General features: G+C 41.1%; 1 protein-coding gene across 1 annotated transcript in view; it reads left to right on the top strand.

The window, feature by feature from the left end:
- Positions 1–19,921, top strand: part of LOC122793582 (plexin-B2-like) — a 245,960-nt gene that overhangs the window by 175,512 nt on the left and 50,527 nt on the right. The window contains exon 5 of the mRNA XM_044061751.1: positions 7,693–7,793. Within this exon, the coding sequence (XP_043917686.1) occupies positions 7,693–7,793 (101 nt within the window). The remainder of the gene's footprint in view (positions 1–7,692; positions 7,794–19,921) is intronic.

Here is a 19,921-nt window from a genome sequence, read left to right as displayed (position 1 = left end):
AAAACAAAATACTTAGGAGTATGGGTTTAAAGGATTATGTCATGGCAGCTAAGGATATGTGGGAAGAGACTAAACAAAATTAATATAAAAACTGAGAAACTTGAAGCTCTTGTTTATGGATATGGATAGCAAGATACAAACAGTGAAAATGTTTTTAGTCCCTTTAGTTTTATATACAGGTCAGGCATATTTTTATCAATCAGAGGAGAAATCGTGGATAGTAATTAATTAAGAATTGAATGATTTTATCTCGGAGGAGAAGAGGGTAAGGGTTATGTGGGATAAGGTGATCCTTAAATAGAACAAAGTGGTTTAGGATTACCTCATTTGAAGGGATATTGTAGAGCTACACAGTTAAGGCTCATATACAAAACACAAGCAGAAGAGTATAATTCAAAGTAGAAAAGGATGATGAAGAAGGAGGGGAGAAATTCAAGAAAAAAGGAGAGAGTGAGATTTTGGATGCAGATCTTTAAGAAGAATAACAACAGCCATACAGAATATTATATTCATAAAGTAGCAGAAAGTACACTAAGAACTAAGCCAACACAAGAATGGAGAAAGGAGAGTCTGCCGATTGGGATGACTGCAATTAGAGGTACAGAGAATAGACAAGAGATGACTGAAATGTACTGCAGAAAACTGACAATGAAACCAAGGTTTTGGGAGTAAATTGCTAGACACTGAAAGATAATAGAATGGGAAGAGACCAAGAAAACATTTGTCTACAGGCTAGTGACTGTCTTCCCTAACAGGGATTGATATCAGAATATATGTAAAGAGAAAGGGATAGGGAATCCTAAATGAAAGACCTGGTCTGGTAGCATTTTTAGTTGATTCTAGAACAGAAGGCGCTTAGTAGGGCATATAAAATATTGCATGATAGCTATAGGAATCAATCAGAGTAGTTTAGAAAAATTTGTGAAGAGAGACTGGAAAAGTAATTGACAAGGAAACAATGGAAGGACTTATGTAGGGCTTCCAAATATGTAAGAAAGTCTGAAGATTTAGGATTTTTGCTTGGAGGTATTTGCATATGCACTTTTATACCCCAAGCAGACTCCAAATAATTTTCCCTCAGGTGGATGGCAAATGTTGGAGCTGTGATGGGAAAAAATAGGTAACTAGGAACATATGTTTTGGGAGTGTAATGCGTTGGTAGAGTTAAAAAATTCCCTACAGAGTACTCTGTCAGTAAGATTGGATGAACAAATGGGTGTTAACTAAGGAAATTATTTTTTTGAGCTGGGATACAGGATCTGAACTGCCTAGACATAGTAAGGCCTTGTTACGTTTAATGCTGGTAGCTCCCAAAAATGCAGTTACTTGAAATGGAAATAGAAATCTAAACCAGCTGTATTTGAAGCAGTGAATATTGTGACAGAGATAAAGGAAATGAAAATGGGATCTTCAGAAAAGGGTTGGAGCAAATTACATAGAAACAATGGAAATTGTGGGAACAAAACATACAAAATAATGTTTTAGAGGGGAAGTGAGATTTAAGGGCAGGCAGGAATTGATCAATTTATGGAATGTTGGTTTGATGATAATTGTATAAAAGAATACAAGTGATGTATAATGTTTGCTACTGTGAATGTTAATGTTTTCTTTCATATAAATGTATGCTTGCCTATATCATAAGTGTTAATTCAATAAAGGTGTTAAAAATATTTGTTCAAACATTGCTGGCCAAAATGTCTGAACTTATGTGAAATAGTAACATATTTGCAGCATAAGACAAAGCAAAATGCCTAAATCACACTCCTATGCCTTCCTAAGACCATCCCCTTCTGGGACACAGGATCCAACCAAAGTCTTGTATATCCTACGTACTATCATCTTAGACCATGGAGAAGTACCTTTAGCCTCTAACAACAGGTCAGTCAGTTTCAAATGGAATCACCCAGTAACTGCATAGATCTTTAAATTATTTAACTTATCACTGAGGTTTATATACATTATCTGATCTTTGTGTGGTAGCCCAAACTCTTCTCTAGAAGTTATTCAGTCCTTCCTCTTGCTCCCCCCCCCCCCCAAAAAAAAAGACTAGATTCCTACATTTCCACCTATAAAGAATCCTACCATGTGGAACCCAATCTAATCCTGTATACTATAGGTTGAAAGTTTACCTTCCAAGGCTGATTCTTATACTTAGTTATCAGTCTTCTAACAACTTCAACCACAAGAGTAGCAATCTATAAAGGTTCCCATGTTCTTGTGGGCCTGTTCTGGAATATCATGTGATAGACAGCTAAAACTCACTAGTCTGGTAAAGAATAATGTTTTTCTATCCTGCTGAGCAATATTCCCTTTTAAATCATAGAAATATCAAAGGTAGAGGTGAAATAATATAATTCAGGATTAGATGCTCATAAACCTGCAAGAGACTTAGGAAGCAAGATAATTGCTAAGAAATCTTGTGGTAGCTTTCACTCCAGTTGAAATAAGAAATATTTTTGTCAGCTTCTTAAAAAAATCTAAATTATGGGACTGGAAGAGATTGAAATATATGAGACATGAGAGATAATAAACATTTGAACAGCATGTATCCTTTCTTCAAAGTCTAATTGCAAATCTTGTTAGGATTTAATGGAAGCATGGCTTACATCTGGTAAATAGGAAAAGGCCTATTTAATCATCTGTTCTAAGTTGCCAGCGTTTGGAGCCTCCAAATATCTAATGTATTCATGTCTCCAGAAAGAAAGTATGTAGATGCAACAGAGAGTCAAGTCCTGGACAGTTTAACTCTGGGGAGACAACCTTGTTTTTATTTATCCTGGATCCAGACAGGGCACTAAATTCCTGCACCTCTTTAATCAATGGAATTAACTACATACCAGTATCATTCAAATAAATGAAAAGATCATCTGCTAAAAGTGCTAAAGGATACTATTTACTACCCAGTTTATAACCAACTCTGTGATCTACTCTAATTCTAGCAACAAATAGTTCAATATATACCAAGCAAAAAAATCATTGTCATGGGAGGGATATTCCTGTAATGTACCCCTGCCTATCCAGAAGGTGGGTTCATAGGTTAATACTAGGCTAACTGCCCTTGCAAGCCATTTTAAGCCTAGCCAATTATCCCTTGTGAGACTCAAACCCTGCACCTGGGTTTGTAAGTCAAACACTTTAACCATTAGGCCACCCTCCTAACCCGGTTTGCATTACTGTGATGCATTACTTCTATTTTGACTCTAGATGAAGCCCTATTATATCTGGCCTTTATAACATATATAAAATCCATGAGGAAACCAGAAGGTTTGAGCATGAGAGAAAGGTAAAGTCAGTTCACTCTGTCAAAAGCTTTCTTGGCATCAAAGTTGAGAGCCACAAGGGGGGAACCCCTAAAGCCTGCACGTTTTAGCAACAAAAACATCTTTAATACAATACTGAACATTGGTCTTCCTTTAACAAAGCCTGATTAGTCAGGAAGAATAATTGAAGGGAGTTAATGAGCAGTTCATTGGGAGAGTATCAACCTACAAAGCTTGTAATCTGTGTTCAAAACTGAAACTGTCTACATGAAAATGGGAGATGGCAGGCCTTACTTGGCTTCAAAATCACTGATACAGCAGCCTCTATACAATGAGGACGAATCTGTCTAATTTATTAAGATGCTGTTTACCAAAACAAAAAAGTTTGCAATAAAGTGATCACCTAATAACTTTTATAATTTCATTTGAATTAAATTCAAGCCTGAGAATTTCCTTTTCTTCATGTTTGCAAAAATAATATACTTATTCAGTATTGAGGAGGCCAAAAAAGGTTGAAACTTGCATATTTACAGCTAGTAGGGTTTGGATTTAGTGGCCTGAATGCACATCATAAAACCTTAAAAAGTAAAAAGTAAACAAAAAAAATAGTTAATGCCCATTCACAAGTAATTAGGGTCAGTAATTGTATTTGCTGTTATCTTGTCAAGTGTGTCAACTTACCCTCTGCAGAAACTCTGCATTCTTTCTATTTTCCCATCACCGCTTTATCTACTCAGTATAATTCTGTATAATCTTTAAACAAATTCAATACCTTACTGGGAAATTTATGGAGATGACCAATTCGAAGGTTCTTAATTTCAGTAATTAAACCCTCAGCCATGGACTGTCTTAGACTAGCTGTTAATGATTTATTATCAAAGGGGAAGTAAAAGAAATATTTGCACCTCAGGGTCTCCATCATGTTATGGGTATGCTGTTCCTATATATAGAATCAAGCTTTTTTGCTGCTAAGAGTAAAGTGGTCTCCCAAGAAGCTTCACCCTGCCTTGGAGATGACATTACGTATCTGATTTCCATCTCCAGATTCTCCACTTCCAGGACTTTAACAAGTCTTTTGCTCCAACAATAGTCCCATCAATCTAGTGTTAAGTCCCTTTTAATGGACTTGCAAAGCTCATTTGTTCCCGCTGGGTCTAACCAATATCTCTGCAATAAATTTCAAAGGCTGCTCCTTTACAATAGCAGGGCTCAACCCACTGGACTCTACTGAAGGTTTTAGGCTCCTGCCCTTGGAAATGGCTCTTAAGAGGGGTGTGATCTGGTAAAGCAATGGGGTCTGCATACAAATTACTAAAGAAATGAGGATGCTCCCTTGTGACCATAATCGTATCAATTCTAGACAGGGATTTACATTTTGCAGGGAAACAGTTATAACTGAAATCAGTGTCATTCCATACAATGGGCTAAATCAACATAACCCATTGTATGGAATGAGCTCTGAAAAATAATTACCCAGATAAGGAATGGATTTGCGTCTGGAAAAGAATACACCTCACTCACCAAAACACCTTCCCTGTAAGACAACCATTCCCTGTACAAACTACCACTTCAGCATTTGACACTGTTGATAGAATATTTATAAACTTACCGTGGATTTCCACTGTAACCACACAGTGGTTCTCCTTATCTCTCTGACCGCCATACTCATAAGGTCTGCTTGGGGCTTAATCTTCTTTGTATCCACTGAAATGAGGAGAACCACAGGGTTCTATCTTAGACCCTGTACTCTTCACAGTGCATATTCTTCCCCTAAATCATCTCTTCAGGGAAGGGGCTCTAGCATACCTCAGGTATGCTGATTATACACAGATCTAGTTTTCCTTTCCCCGAGATAATATGATAAGTGTTTATTCCCTGGCTGTTGATCTAGACACGATACATGCATGGCTAGCCTTAAATCAGTTAAAATTAAACACAACCAAAACCGAGGCCCTGGCAGATCTGGCAACCTTAAATCATTCTTCTGCCCCTCCTTTGCCCATTTGTATCATGTATTGTGGCAAGAAGCTTGAGTTAGTTAATAAGACACATAACCTTGGTGTCATTCTAGACTCCAGTCTAACACTTTAGGACCAGGTGTTGCCAGTAGTGATGTTCTCATGCTTAATAATGCATGTATAATAACGCTTTCGTCTGTGAAGCATATCAAGGACTAAACAGCTGATAGCAGTGATTTCTTGGCTGTTATCCATGCCCTGGTCTCTTTCTGGTCAGAGTACTGTAATTACCTTTACTTGGGACTTCTTAACAAAGAGCTGGACTGCCTACAGCTGGTGCACAACTCTGCAGCAAGGCTACTCACTGTACATCATGTTACCAGCATACTGCACCTTTTCTCTACAGCCTTTACTGGCTACCTGTCTGTTACAGGATCATCTGTAAGAGTTCAGTGTTATTGTATTTGTCCCTCATGACCTGGGTCCCTAACACCTAAGGGGGCTTGGTATGCCTACTGCCCTACAAATTTTACACTCAACTTCCCAAGAAACTGTTGGTAGTTCCATAAGACCATTTGAAACCTTTGGGTATCATTCCTCTTTTTTTTCAGGCCCCTCATCTTTGCAGCTTGTTACTATAGCAGCTCCAGAGGTGCGCTTCTCTGTCCAGCTTCAGGCAGGCACTCAAGACACACAACTTTTATATGACATTTGATGGTGTGGGATGAATATTCATTCTTAAATATTTATATGTACATTAGCAAATGGTGTATGCATTTTTTCCTGTTGGTGTTTTATGTAAAATCACCTAAACAGAGTTAAGGTTGAAGCACCTGAGGGATGTGTATAGTTGCTAGGATAATTCTAATCGACCCAAGACACCCTTTACATGTCACACCAAAGGTTCCCAAGATTTAAAAGGGCTTTCCTTCTGGATTAAAATAGATATCCCCTTTCCTCCCTCATATGATGAGTAAAACCCTCTGAGAGCCTAAATTTTAAACATTTTTCATGATCTTTTAAATCTGTCTGCCCTTTAAGGTCACGTCTCCTTTATCTCCAAATTACAGCAGACCAGCTACTGTCAGTTATAAAACACAAACACGGCAACATTTCTTGCCAAGAAACTGTAATAAATTAAAAAAACACAATGCTAATTATTAACATAATACATTTAAACCACAGTACAGATCACAGAAACAAACATCACTGATCCAGCAGCTTAAAACATACAAGCAAGACAAATGAAATACTATACATTATTCAGTGCTGACAGCTTCTCACATCTTTAAGACCAATGCTGTACCCCACTGAATACTCATAATTACAAAAGCATAGATAGTTGTTGTTGTGTCTTTCGGCTTTTCCCGGTTAGGGGTCGCCACAGTGGAACTCCGGTCCGCTAATGATTGGCAGTAGATTTTTACGTGCTGAGTTGCCAGCCCTGCCGCACAACCTTCAACGAAGGTACGCCCATTCACGCATGTCTCCACACAGAAGACGCTCTAGCTGGGAATCGAACACGACAATGTTTTACTGTAAGGCAACAGTACAAACCATAATTTTCACTTTAATACATAAGTAACTCTAAAACATTTTTAGAAAAAAGTCTAAATCAGTATGTTAAAAATCACTTAGTCTAAAACACCTGGACTGAGTGTGGGAGCTATTTACAAAACGATAAAACATCTCCAAGTCAAATAAAATAAAAAAAGCACCCCATTTTCTATCTGTAATAATGCCCATCATGATGGATATTATGGGGTAGTAACAGACCTTCCAGTGAGGTGCCATGGCTAAACATGACTCTAGATAGCCCATTATTCCACTGTAATAATACCTCTGTGAGGTACTGTTACTTGCTTAAATATTCTAAGCCTCCACATTGTGTATACTGGTACAGAGCACAGCACTATAGAACAGTCATATTAAATTAAAAGATATGGTTTCAGTCAATTTAAAATCTAATTGTCTTGACCTGTGTTAATTACTGAAGGACTGCTTCTGAATGTTAGTCAGATTTAAATAATAAAGGTCTATACTTTACTTGCATGCTATTTTGATTAAGGCACATTTCTTAGAAAAAATATAAATTTATGTATGATCTGTTCATTCTTTACTTTCTAAACATCATGTATAGATAATATAAACATCCACATCTGAATGTCAAAGTATGAAAAAAATCAATATTAATATGTCTGTCAGTAAAAATCTACTAAAAATATAAAAAATGAGAAGGTTAAATATCCTGCAGAATGCAGCATGGTTATACTCCTCTGAAAAGCTTTAGTGAACTAGTGTGAAACTGTGCAACATAGCCCTCACTCGTGGCCTACAGAAGAGCCACTTGTTTTTCACTGCAGTCAGCAACAAGAACTGAATGCTTCACATTAGTACTGAACAAATGATTTTTTGACATCTTGTTTTCGTATTGCCAGGCTATTGTTCACTAAAGTGTTATTTCCATTTTCCAGGTAACCCGCCTGCCAGTTGAAGAATGTGTGAAGTTCATGGACTGTCAGTCCTGTATATCATCACATGACCCTTTCTGTGGGTGGTGTGTCTCTGAAGAAAAGTGAGTACATCGTTTGTTAAGCAGTAACTGTCTCCAGGCCTAGCTGACTTTGAAAATAATGTCATGATGGCCTGGGTATGAGATAGGGAAATTGCTTTTCAGAAAAATATATTTTTATCAGAGGTACACCGACTAGTGGAGTGAGAGTACAAACTGATACATGAGTAATTTAGGCTTATTTCACATTTGAGACCTGGAAGTCCTGAGGTTTCTAAAAATGTCACTACACTTAGTAATAGCAGAAGGGTACAATTGTCCATCTTGCATACTAAAAATGTTTCAGTTCTGTACACAAAGGGTTAAAAACTCAAAGCTAAATGAACCAAGTAATATAATTTAACTGCATGAAAACTATGCCCGTTTATAGTATGTGTTAACTTTCAAATTTATAAAGACTTGTTAGTCCACACTAACATGAGATAACCACACAAAAGTATCTGTTTATAGGCAGTTACTAGGCATGCACTCCTCATTGAGGAGCCTAGCACAATTTCCCCAAAACACAGTCTTGTTAATAGACTTGCTCAAGGACACATAGTAGGCAAATGAAGGCTGGGGAAATCAGACCCTGGACATTAGGAAGGAGATCATTAACAGCTCATAGCCTTAACACTCTTCACTAACTGTCAGACAAAGTCTCTTGATGTTCTTTTCAAAGATGTTGTTGTGTCTTTTGGCTTTTCCCGGTTAGGGGTCGCCACAGCGGAACTCCGGTCCGCTAATGAGTGGCAGTAGATTTTTACGTACCGAGTTGCCAGCTCTGACGCACAACCTTCAACAAAGGTATGCCCATTCACGCATGTCTCCACACAGAAGACGCTCTAGCTGAGAATCGAACAGGACAACGTCTTACTGTGAGGTGACAACGCTTACGTTCTTTTCAAAGATAATACTGCAAAATAATCTATCCACCCAACCATCCATCCATCCATTCATCCATCAATAAATGTATCAATTTTCGAACCATTTCTTCTGTTAAGGCCTGCAGTGATAGTAAACAGACCAGGGCAGACAAGATTTCTCTAAACCTAGAAACAGTTTTAAGGTCTTTCAGTGGGATCACCAGGCAAGAAACCAGATAAAATCATCAAAGCATTTCCAGGATCTGCCCTCCTGTCAGTGGGTCATGCCTCATACATTGTCTATGGAAAGTGCTCAGGAGTCATACTCACCAATTTGTTTACTGATTTATTTATTCATTTGTACTTGTTTTCTGATGTACAGCCCTGATCTCCTTGGATCATTTTCAAACTCAGCCCAAGAGCTCTGTCTGGTGAAGTGACTTGCTCAGAGTTAAGCAATGGTTATCCAACCATCTCACTTCTCAGTCTTGGGGATCCTTGTGGATTGATGAGTTCCTCTACCATGGAGAGCAAGTCCAGGAGTCCTGTGAAGGAAGCATGCCATATGCATGATCTCATCCTTTCAAGTCAGTACCCAAGGTTCTTGAGTGCAGATGAGGGTGGTGACATTGACTGGCAGATAAAGTGATGGCTTCCTCTTATGAATTAGCTCTCACTTCCTTATTACATCTCGGTAGAAAACCTGCAGCAAAGACACTATACATGTACTATGTCATTGTCAAAATCCCCTCTACCCTCATCCAGAAATCAAGACTTTAGGATATTTAAACCCCTCCACATGAAGTAATGCTTTTATCATACATGCAGAAAGCAGTTCACTCTTTTCTGAGAGTGAACCATGATGTTTAACTCCAAGGGGCTCATTTTCATCCCACCACCTTCAGACTATGCAGTGAACTACTTCAGTGCATACTGGGGGTTATCTGAGGCAAAGAGGACAACATAATCTGCAAATAACTAAAATACAGCCATGATATTTGCAAAAATGAATGCATAACAAACCTTGGCTGTACTTTAATATCCTAAAAAAAATCAAAAACAGGAGGGAAGGTAAAGCACACCTCTGGTAGAGTAATGCAACTTTTTTAAAATTCATCTTAAATGAGAAAATGCAGATATAACTCTTGTTTACAAACACAGGAAAAATGACATGCCATAGCAACTGTAAGACTCCATACTGCTATGGCAACTTCCAAGAGACATCCTGGTATATATGAATATTTGTCTTTTCTTGGTCCATAAAACACATGTAGACAGTACTGACAAATCCCCATAATCCCTTCAAAAAATTGTTCCAGACTCATAGCTCTCAACCTCTTTGCACAAAAAAATCTGGACAAACCAAAAATAATGGGGGGACAAAGATCCAAAAATGGGGACAAATTTTAAATATTGCTCTTATAAACTTAAAAAGTTGCTAGAATAAAAGGTCTTGTGTTATCGTGTTTTTTTTTTCTGCAGGATATGAAGTCTGAAACTCAAATGCCTCATTATTAAGAGAATTAAATCTTCACTGATTTGCCACAAAAATCCAGAAAAATCACAAATTTTATGAGGAACAGACCAAAAATATGAGACTAAAATGTGGACATTCTGCAAAAATCTGGACAGTTGAGAAGTATGGCCCAGTGTTCCACGACTATGATGGAATTTGTATTGTTCCAGCTGAATCACAGATTCAATTCTCCTTTCCAGCAACCTGGTATGTTTTCCTGAGGAGTCCGAAATGCATGATCTCTCTATATAAATAGAACATGCACTCCTGCCCATTTTTTGAAAAGATGGTCCATCACTATCCCACTTTGGTAACAAAGAGATACTGTCCTCACCTTTACACCACTTTGAATAAGCATGTGCATTGAGCATAACACCATATCAGTTTCCAACAGTTTCATCATTTTGATCCAAATCCCATTCACATCTGTAGGCTTGTTACCATGAAACTGTTTACTTGCTGTAATAATCTCTTGTACAGAAATGAATTTAGCCCACTTGCTGTTTCTAGAACTGCTTCTTCAAAGTCCAGCATATCCACTGGTCTCAAAGTGTTGTATCCACCTCTAAATAACGTCTTCAGTCAAGGTCAGCATTTCTCCACTCTCTCCAAGAACAGCCTGGGCAAAGACCATCTTTCACCTCTAAACAATGTCACCAGTCAATGTCAGCATTTCTTTGCTCTAAGAACAGCTTGGGCTTAAGTCACTGAATGAATTGCTACTACCTTTGTGAGGTTATCTAGGAGTCATTCTTCAGACCTCACCAAATTCCTCCAACATACAGGACTTCACAGTTGCTGCCTTCTTGGTCTTGGTAACTACTGGTCAAACCAGAGGCCTCCATTCTGCTAGCGTTGCAGTGAACACCTCTTTCTTTCAGTTGTTAACTTCACTCACCACAGGTACTTGGCAGTGAGTTCTAAGATTACCACAATGACAAACAGCTGTTGGCCACATCTCCTTGCAAATGCCTCAACCACTAAGATCTTGAACAAAGTCTGTTTACCAACCTACTCTTAGTTTATTGGAAGATGTTTTTTAAAGTGTGAACTGAACTTATCTCACACATGAACATTTATTAGGTATTCCCAGAGCATAATCACCATGTATTTGGGTTTCCCAGTGCCATCAATCCACTGACCTAGTTGCATGACTCAACACTCTCTCCCAAGAGGTGATCATTTCAGAGCTCCGCATATGTTCATAGGTTCATAGGTTCATACTAGGCTATCTGCCCTAGAGCATTTATAAGCCTAGCCAGAGTGTGTTTGGCTTTCACCACCCATTTTAAATTAATTTTGCTATGCCCTTTTTCGAGGTTAGTATACTGTGCCTCTGTCTAACAGTGACACAGAAGTGATACCTGGGGTAAACCTACGATCTCCCATCCACTCATCAAGATTCCTCTTGAAGAGAGTCAATGAGGGACTCTGCCTAAACTGGACTGGGATTTTATTCCAGAGTGAAGGGAGCCTCTGGGTTATGAATCTGTCCCTCCAGCATGTCCTATTTATTTCAGTGCTGAGGTTCAAGTCTCTCGAGCACGTAGCTCGATGGGATTTGGATTTTCTGAGGTGCAGCATGTCCATTAATTCCGGGTTGGACATGGCTTTATACATCAGGCACAGATTGCCTCTGAGCAGGCGGTATGCCACTGAGTAGAGCTGGAGTTTCTTTAACCAGGCAGCATATGGCATCTGTTTGAGCCCTTTGATACTCTTGGTGAGGTACTTTTGGGGTCTTTCCAGTTGCTGCAGGTGTCTGGTAAGGTACATCCCAAAAGGGGCATTGTACTCAATTATGGGCCTGATGAGGGATGAGTAAAGAGGCACGATGACCTCCCCTGATCTAGATGTGAATCCCTTCATGATTAGGTGGGCTATATAAAATGTTTTTCTAACCAGGTCCCTAATTACTTCTTCTGTACTTAATGGATTACCACCTATGTGGTAATTTGTGGGCACTTTGTTTTTGCCAAAGGGGATGACTATACACTTTTTGGCGTTTAGCTTGAGGACATGGCTCTGGCACCAGTTGTCTGTTTCTATGAGGCCCTTTTGGAGGATGCTTGTGTTGGCTGGAGAGTCGATTATGGCGCCCAGTTTGCAGTCATCTGCGAACTTGGTCAGCCACAGTCCTTCCATGTTGGCCTGTACCTCCGAGAAATATATACCGAACAAGAGAGGTCCCAAGACTGAGCCTTGTGGGATGCCACTTGTAACTGGTTTGGAGTCTGACATGGCTCCACCAATTCTAACCATGTGGGTTCTGTCCTTGAGCCAGTTTGCAACCCATCTAGTGGCATAGGGGTTTATATTTAAGCTGGTGAGCTTATTTATAATGCCCGAGTGGGGTATTATAGTGAAGGCTTTTGCGAGGTCCAGGTAGGCCGTGTGGACCACCTTCCCCTCGTCAATGGCCTTGGTGACTGTTTCAAAGAAATCAACCAGGTTTAAGAGGTAGGATCTGCCCTTAACAAAGCCGAACTGGGTAGGATCCAGTGTCTGTAGGTCCCCAATATCTTTATTTATGAGGTCCATGATGATCCTTTCCATAGCTTTGCAGACCAAGCTAGTCAGGCTTATGGGGCGATAGTTTCCAGGATCCATTGAGGCACCACCTTTGTGGAGAGGGACCACTGTTGCAGTATGCCACTCTTTGGGTACATATCCTGTAGTAAGGCTGAGATTGAACAGTAGTTTTATATTTGGGTTTAGCTCTTCTTGGAGTTCATGTAGGACGCAGCCCGGGACACCATCTGGTCCCATTGATGCTGTGTTTTTTGCTTTGGAGAGGGCGGCTCTTACCTGAGCATCTGAGATGTCAGGGGGGCAGCACTCTGCCGGGATAGATATTTGCCCTTTTGGTGGTGGGGGGGGGAGAAGTTTGCACTGAACCTGTCAGCTAGGATGTTGGTAATGTCTGTGGGTTTGGTGTATTTTTTGTCATTTTGGACTAATTCTGAGCATATCTGGGAATTCCCACCCAGGTTCCTAACATAACTAAAGAAAGCCTTGTGATTATCCTTAGTGTCCTGTGCAATTTTTCTCTCGAAGCTGGCCTTAGATGATTTTATGAGTGCCCATAGTTTTTTGCTAATACTGATCAGAGATGCCTTCCTTTTGGGGATTTTGCTCTATCATGTAGTAGCTTCCTCCTTCTATTGTATAGTTTGTTTATGGCTGGGGTCCACCAGACAGGACGTCTGCCTTTGGAGGATTGGGTCTTGGTTTTATTTGGGATTGCATGATCCATGCATTCCTGAAAGTGTTCATAGAATGTGTTTATAAAGGATTCTGCGGTCTGGGCCGTATTTTCCACAGGCCCAGGGGCTTTGAAGGATTCCACCTCGGTTTTGAGGAGTGTGAAATTTGCTTTAGAGAAGTTTTTCACTGTGGTTTTCTGGGCAGGGGGTGGGGTCGGGATGTGAATATCCAGTGAGATTAGTTTATGGTCTGATCTTACCAGTGAGGGATACACTTCTGGTCTGGAGCATAGAGTCCCCATGTTGGTGATGATCAGGTCCAGTATGTTTTCCCTCTTGTGGGAGTGGTAACAAGTTGTTCCATAGCATATGAGTTTATAAATTCTAGGAACCTTTGGGCTAGGGTGTTGGAGCTAGAGTAATGCTCCCAGTCTATGTTTGGGTAGTTGAAGTCACCCAATATAATGGTGTTTGGAGAGACCTTCATATTTTCCAGTGTTCTCAGGAAGGCTGAGTGGGGTTCCTGGGTTTGGGAGGGTGGTCTGTAGCAGGCTATAAACTGGAAGTCAGTTTTACCCACTGTTAGTTGCACATGGATAGTCTCTGATGCTTTGTGCGTGCCACCAACCTGGAGGTGTGGGGTATCTTTGATGAATATTGATACTCCCCCTCCTTTTGTGGTTCGGTCCAAGTTTTGGGACCGAAAAGCATGGTATGAAGTATAACCTGGTAGTGCTGGGGTGCTCTCGGGAGCCTTGAACCAGGTTTCTGTTACTGCCCAGATATCGATGTTCTCCATGCTAAGGAGAGTTTCGAGTGCGTGCATCTTGAGGTTTAGACTTCTGGCGTTGAGTAGGATTACTCTTAGGTTCTTATCCCTTGTGATACCTATGGAGGTGGGTTTGTCTTTTGAACCTTGCCTAAAAAAGGCACTATGGGGGTAGCAAGAGCCTTTGCCAATATCCGAAATCCCAGGGGTGACAGGTGCAAGCCGTCCCTAGCGAAGCATCGTGGCTTGTCGAGCATGTCATCCCAGGCTGACAGGCATTGGATCCCCTTTGAATGACACCAATACTTAAGTCAATTGTTGAAATTGATCATCTTGTCTTCATACTGTGGCATCATTCTTGGTGAGGGTAAGATGCTACTCAAGGTCAGGGTCATACCGGCCTGGGCTACATGCTCAGAGAGCTCCTCTATGTCTCTTTTCATGTAGTCCAGGGAGGTACGTCTCAGGTCATTCACACCAGCATGGACAATGACTGAGTCATATTTGTACTTGCCTTGGAGTGACCTGAGTGCTTGTGTTATGTGGTGGATCCTAGCACCCGACAGGCAGCTCACCGTGACCTTCTCCTTGTTCAGCCTGGTGAGCGGGACGTCAGTGTGCCTGATGATAGAGTCACCTATTACAAGTGTATCAGGTGTGTTGTTTAGCCTTAAGGGCTGTGACTGTTTGGCACACTGGCTTTGTGAGCTATGTGTTGCATGTGTTTTGTTTTGTGGTAGCGGTTGCTTGGGTGTCTGCTTTGGAGGTCTCTGCTGCTTAGGCAGATTTTTATTTAGAGCCTCCAGTATGTTTTGTGTGTTTATGTGTTTGGTTTGCTGTCGTGGTAGGTCTGTGTGAGACTGGAATTGTAGTGAGTGTGGTTTCCTTCTCCTCCTGACTGGTTACGCCAGTACTGAGTTGAGAGAGCTTAGCCTCCAGTTTGTCTATATGGTTGCATCTCTCACATGTGTTGAAATTTGTTGGGAGGAGGAGAGGGTTGTCTGTGTACATGAGGCAGTTGTAACATTGCCTCAAGATTCCCAGATTCACCAGCTGGACCGAGAGGAGATTGACAACTGACCTTTGGACATGCTAGAATAGTATTAGGAATTCCTTTATAATTGAAAAAAGGGCCAAAGAGGAACAAGGCACTCAAGGGGAGTTTGTGAGGGTGTAGTGTTTTTAATTTTTTAGTGCTGACTTATATAATTGCTTTAGTGAGCAAGTCCCAGGTAACTTAAATGCAATGTGTTACAGGTAACTTAAATGCAAAAACGACAAACAGTAACTTTCTTTCAAGTGAAACAAGGAAATAAGTACAGTAAGCAATGCAGATATCACTAGGGATCCACAGAAGCACTGAAAAGCCGCGTTTTAGGTGGAATTAGCATTTCAGGGAAATAACAAGCATACCAACAAAGCTAGATTCAGCAGGCCTGGATCTAATCTATGCTACAGCATGTCTTGACCAAATTGCTTATATGAGGATACAGAAAAGTATTCTCCACTGGCAGGAGGAGGTTTCTCATGGGAAATGTTGGTTGTTCATGCTAGGCAGGATAGGGGAACAGATGGGTCTATAGAGTACAAGAGGAGGCTTGATGGTCAAGGCCGGTTGGGCCAAAAACAACTTGAAAACAGTTTTCTTCTGCAAACTGTGCATTGGTCAGAGTGAGGTACATTGAAACATGGCCTGAGAACTTGTTCTATCCTAGTAAGCTGTATTGGTTAGCCACTCCATGCAAGTTCTACCATGACACTGGCTACAAACGGTTGGCAGTCGAGGCATGATAGAATACTAGGGCGATGTATTTTATGTATAGCCAACAAACCCACACCTGTTTCCATGACAGAATGTTTTGTGTTTTGTATACTTTTTGTACCAAGGTTTGATGCCACCAGATAATATCACATATTGTACCATTTCTTCTAGGTTATTCATGCATATATTCTGTGCAGGTCACATCTGTGGCAACCTGTTAGCAGGAAGCAAAGGCATTAAAGATTGGATAAGTGAGCAAACTGGGAGTATTTGAAGATCTAGTTGCTGCAATATGAAGGGAGAGAATAACAAAGGTAGTTGTCTATGTAAATAGTATATATCAGCAAAACTGAGAGGTTTTTTAGAGAGAGGATGGTACATGGTGTGTGTGCACAGGAGTTTATGTTTATATATGCACTTATAGGATTTCATTTTACCAGGAACAAGAAACAGAGGATCTATAACTGCACTGACAATTGCATTTAGTTGTTTGTTGCTCACTTGTTTGAGTCTTTGTTTCTTTCTGTCTTGAGTAACCAGATAAGTGAACTGGTCCATATACCCCTTTTCAGCCATTCCATGGGCCAGAGGCAAAAATACAAAGTTTGCATATATAATGAAATGGTACATGCAGAAGTTTCCATAATGTGTTCAGTGACAAACAAATCAGGTTCTGACTCCCCGAACACAACTAGTTGAATTTTCATTTCCAATTAGCTCATATTATATACTTGTAGGTACTTTAGGGTAATTTGTGTGAGAATTGCATCTGCATACCCAACACATAAACACACAAAAACATACTCGAAGGCTCTAAATAAAAATCTGCCTAAACAGCAAAGACCTCCTAAGCAGATATCCAAGCAACAGCCACCCCTCAACAATACCCATGAATCACATATCTCACAAAATCAATGTGCCTCACAGTCACAGCCCTTGAGACCAAACTACACACCAAATGCACTTGTTATAGGGGACTCTATTGTCCGGCACTCTGACGTCCCGCTCACCAGACTGAACAAGGAGAAGGTCACTGTAAGCTGCCTGTCAGGTGCCAGGATCCGCCACATAATGCAAGCACTCAGGTCACTCCAAAGCAAGTACAAGTATGACTCCGTCATTGTCCATGCTGGTGTGAATGACCTGAGACGTACCTCCCTGGACTACATGAAAAGAGACATAGAGGAGCTCTCTGACCATGTAGCCCAGGCTGGTATGACCCTGACCTTGAGTAGCATATTGCCTTCACCAAGAATGATGCCACAGTATAAAGACAAAGTGATCAGTTTCAACAATTGGCTAAAGGGGATCCAGTGTCTGTCAGCCTGGGATGACATGCTTGACAAGCCACGTTGCTTCGCTGGGGACAGCTTGCACCTGTCACCCTTAGGCTTTCGTATACTGGCCAAGGCTCTTGCCACCCCCATAGTGCCTTTTTTAGGCAAGGCTCAAAGGACAAACCCACCTCCATAGACAACCCAAGGATAAAAAAAATAAAGGTAATGCTACTCAATGCCAGAAGTCTAAACCTCAAGATGCATGCACTTGAGGCTCTCCTCAGCATGGAGAAAATCGATGTCTGTGCAGTAACAGAAACCTGGTTCAAGGCTCCTGAGAGCACCCCAGTACTGCCAGGTTATAACTCATACCATGCGTTTCGGCCCCAAAACTCAAACCAAAGCACAAAAGGAGGGGGAGTATCTATATTCATCAAAGATACCTATACCTCCAGGTTGGTGGCACTGCAAGAAGCATCGGAAACCATCCATGTGCAACTAACAGCGGGCAAAACTGCCTTTCAGTTTGTAGCCTGCTACAGAACACCCTCCCTATTACAGGAACCCCATTTGGCATTCCTGAGAACACTGCAGAATATGAAGGTCTCTCTAAACACTATGTTATTGGGTGACTTCAGCTACCCAAACATTGACTGGGAAAACTACTCAAGCCCAAACACCCTCGCCCAACAGTTCCTTGAATTTATAAACTCTTAACGCAATGGAACAACTGGTCACCACGCCTACAAGAGGGAACAACATATTGGACCTGGTCATCACCAACATGGGGACTCTATGTTCCACACCAGAGGTAAACCCCTCACTGGTAAGATCAGACCATAAACAAATTACCCTGGACATCCATATCCCGTCCCCACCCCCAGCCAAGGAAATCACTGTAAAGAATTTCTCAAAAGCCAACTTTGCACTTCTCAAGACTGAGATGGAATCCTTCAAAGCCCCTGGGTCAGAGGATAATACAGCCCAATCCGCAGAATCCTTTACAAATGCATTCTATGAGCACCTGCAGGAATGCATGGATCATGCTATCCTAAATAAAACCAAGACTCACTCCTCCAAAAACAGGAGACCGGTCTGGTGGACCCCGGCCATAAATAAGCTATACAACAGAAGGAAGAAGCTACTACATGACAGAGCAAAATCCCAAAAAGGGAAGGCATCTCTGATCAGTATTAGCAAGAAACTTCGTTCTCTCATAAAATCATCAAAGTCCAGTTTCAAAAGAAAAATTGCCCTAGACACTAAAGATAATCACAAGGCCTTCTTTAGTTATGTCAGCAACATGGGCGGAAACTCCCAGATATGCTCTGAATTGTTGCATAATGGTACAAAATATACCGAACCTACAGACATAGCCAACATCCTGGCAGACAGATTCAGTGCAAACTTCTCCCCTTCCCCCAAAGGAGCAAATGCCTATCCCAACTGAATGTAACCTCATGACATCACAGATGCACAGGTGAAAGCTGCCCTCTCCAAAGCAAAAAACACAGCATCTATGGGACCAGACGGTGTCCCAGGCTGTGTCTTACATGAGCTCCAAGAAGAACTGAACCCTCACATTAAGTCACTGTTCAAACTTAGCCTTACTACAGGATATGTACCCAAAGAATGGTGTACAGCTACAGTGGTTCCACTCCACAAAGGTGGTGCCACAACGGACCCCAGAAACTATCACCCCATAAGCCTGACTAGTCTGGTCTGTAAAGCTATGGAGCGTATTATCATGGAACTCATAAACAAAGACATTGGGAACCTCCAGACACTGGACCCTACCCAATTTGGCTTTGTTAAGGGCAGATCTTGCCTCTTAAACCTTGTTGATTTCTTTGAAACAGCTACCAAAGCCATAGATGAGGGCAGGTAGTCCACACAGCCTACCTGGACCTCGCAAAAGCCTTCAACACAATACCCCACTCGGGCATCATAAATAAGCTTACCAGCTTAAATATCAACCCCTATATCACAAGATGGGTTGCAAACTGGCTCAGAGATAGAACCCACATGGTCAGAATCACAGGTGCCATGTCTGAATCCAAACCAGTTACAAGTGGCGTCCCACAGGGCTCAGTTCTGGGACCTCTCTTGTTCGGTATATACTTCTCTGAGGTTCAGGCTAACATGGGGGGATTATGGCTGACAAAGTTCGCAGATGACTGCAAACTGGGGGCCATAATCGAATCTCCAGCTGACACAAGCATCCTCCAAAAGGGTCTCACAGAGATGGATGCTTGGTGCCAGAGCCACGGCCTCAAGCTAAATGCTAAAAAGTGCATAGTCATCCCCTTTGGGAAAAACAAGGTGCCCACAAATTACCACATAGGTGGTAATCCATTAAGTATGGAAGAAGTAATTAGAGATTTGGGGACAAACATAGATAGTAATCTCTCCTTTGATAATCATGTTGCCAAAGTGGTTAGAAAGACCTTCTATATAGCCCACCTTATCACGAAAGGGTTCGCATCAAGATCAAGAGAGGTCATTGTGTCCCTCTACTCATCACTCATCAGGCCCATAATTGAGTACAATGCCCCTTTTGGGATGTACCTTACCCGACACCTGCAGCAACTAGAAAGACCCCAAAAGTACCTCACCAAGAGGATCATGGGCTACAAACAGATGTCCTATGCAGCTCGACTAAAGAAACTCCAACTCTACTCAGTTGCTTACCGCCTACCCAGAGGCAATCTATGCCTGATGTACAAAGCCATGTCAAACCCAGAATTAATGGTCAT

The sequence above is a fragment of the Protopterus annectens genome, chromosome 2.part0 (assembly GCF_019279795.1).
Source record: "Protopterus annectens isolate FY-2018-M chromosome 2.part0, PAN1.0, whole genome shotgun sequence".
Taxonomy (NCBI): domain Eukaryota; kingdom Metazoa; phylum Chordata; order Ceratodontiformes; family Protopteridae; genus Protopterus; species Protopterus annectens.
Note: the sequence above shows the minus strand (reverse complement) of the source record. Positions and strands in the feature narration are given on the sequence as shown.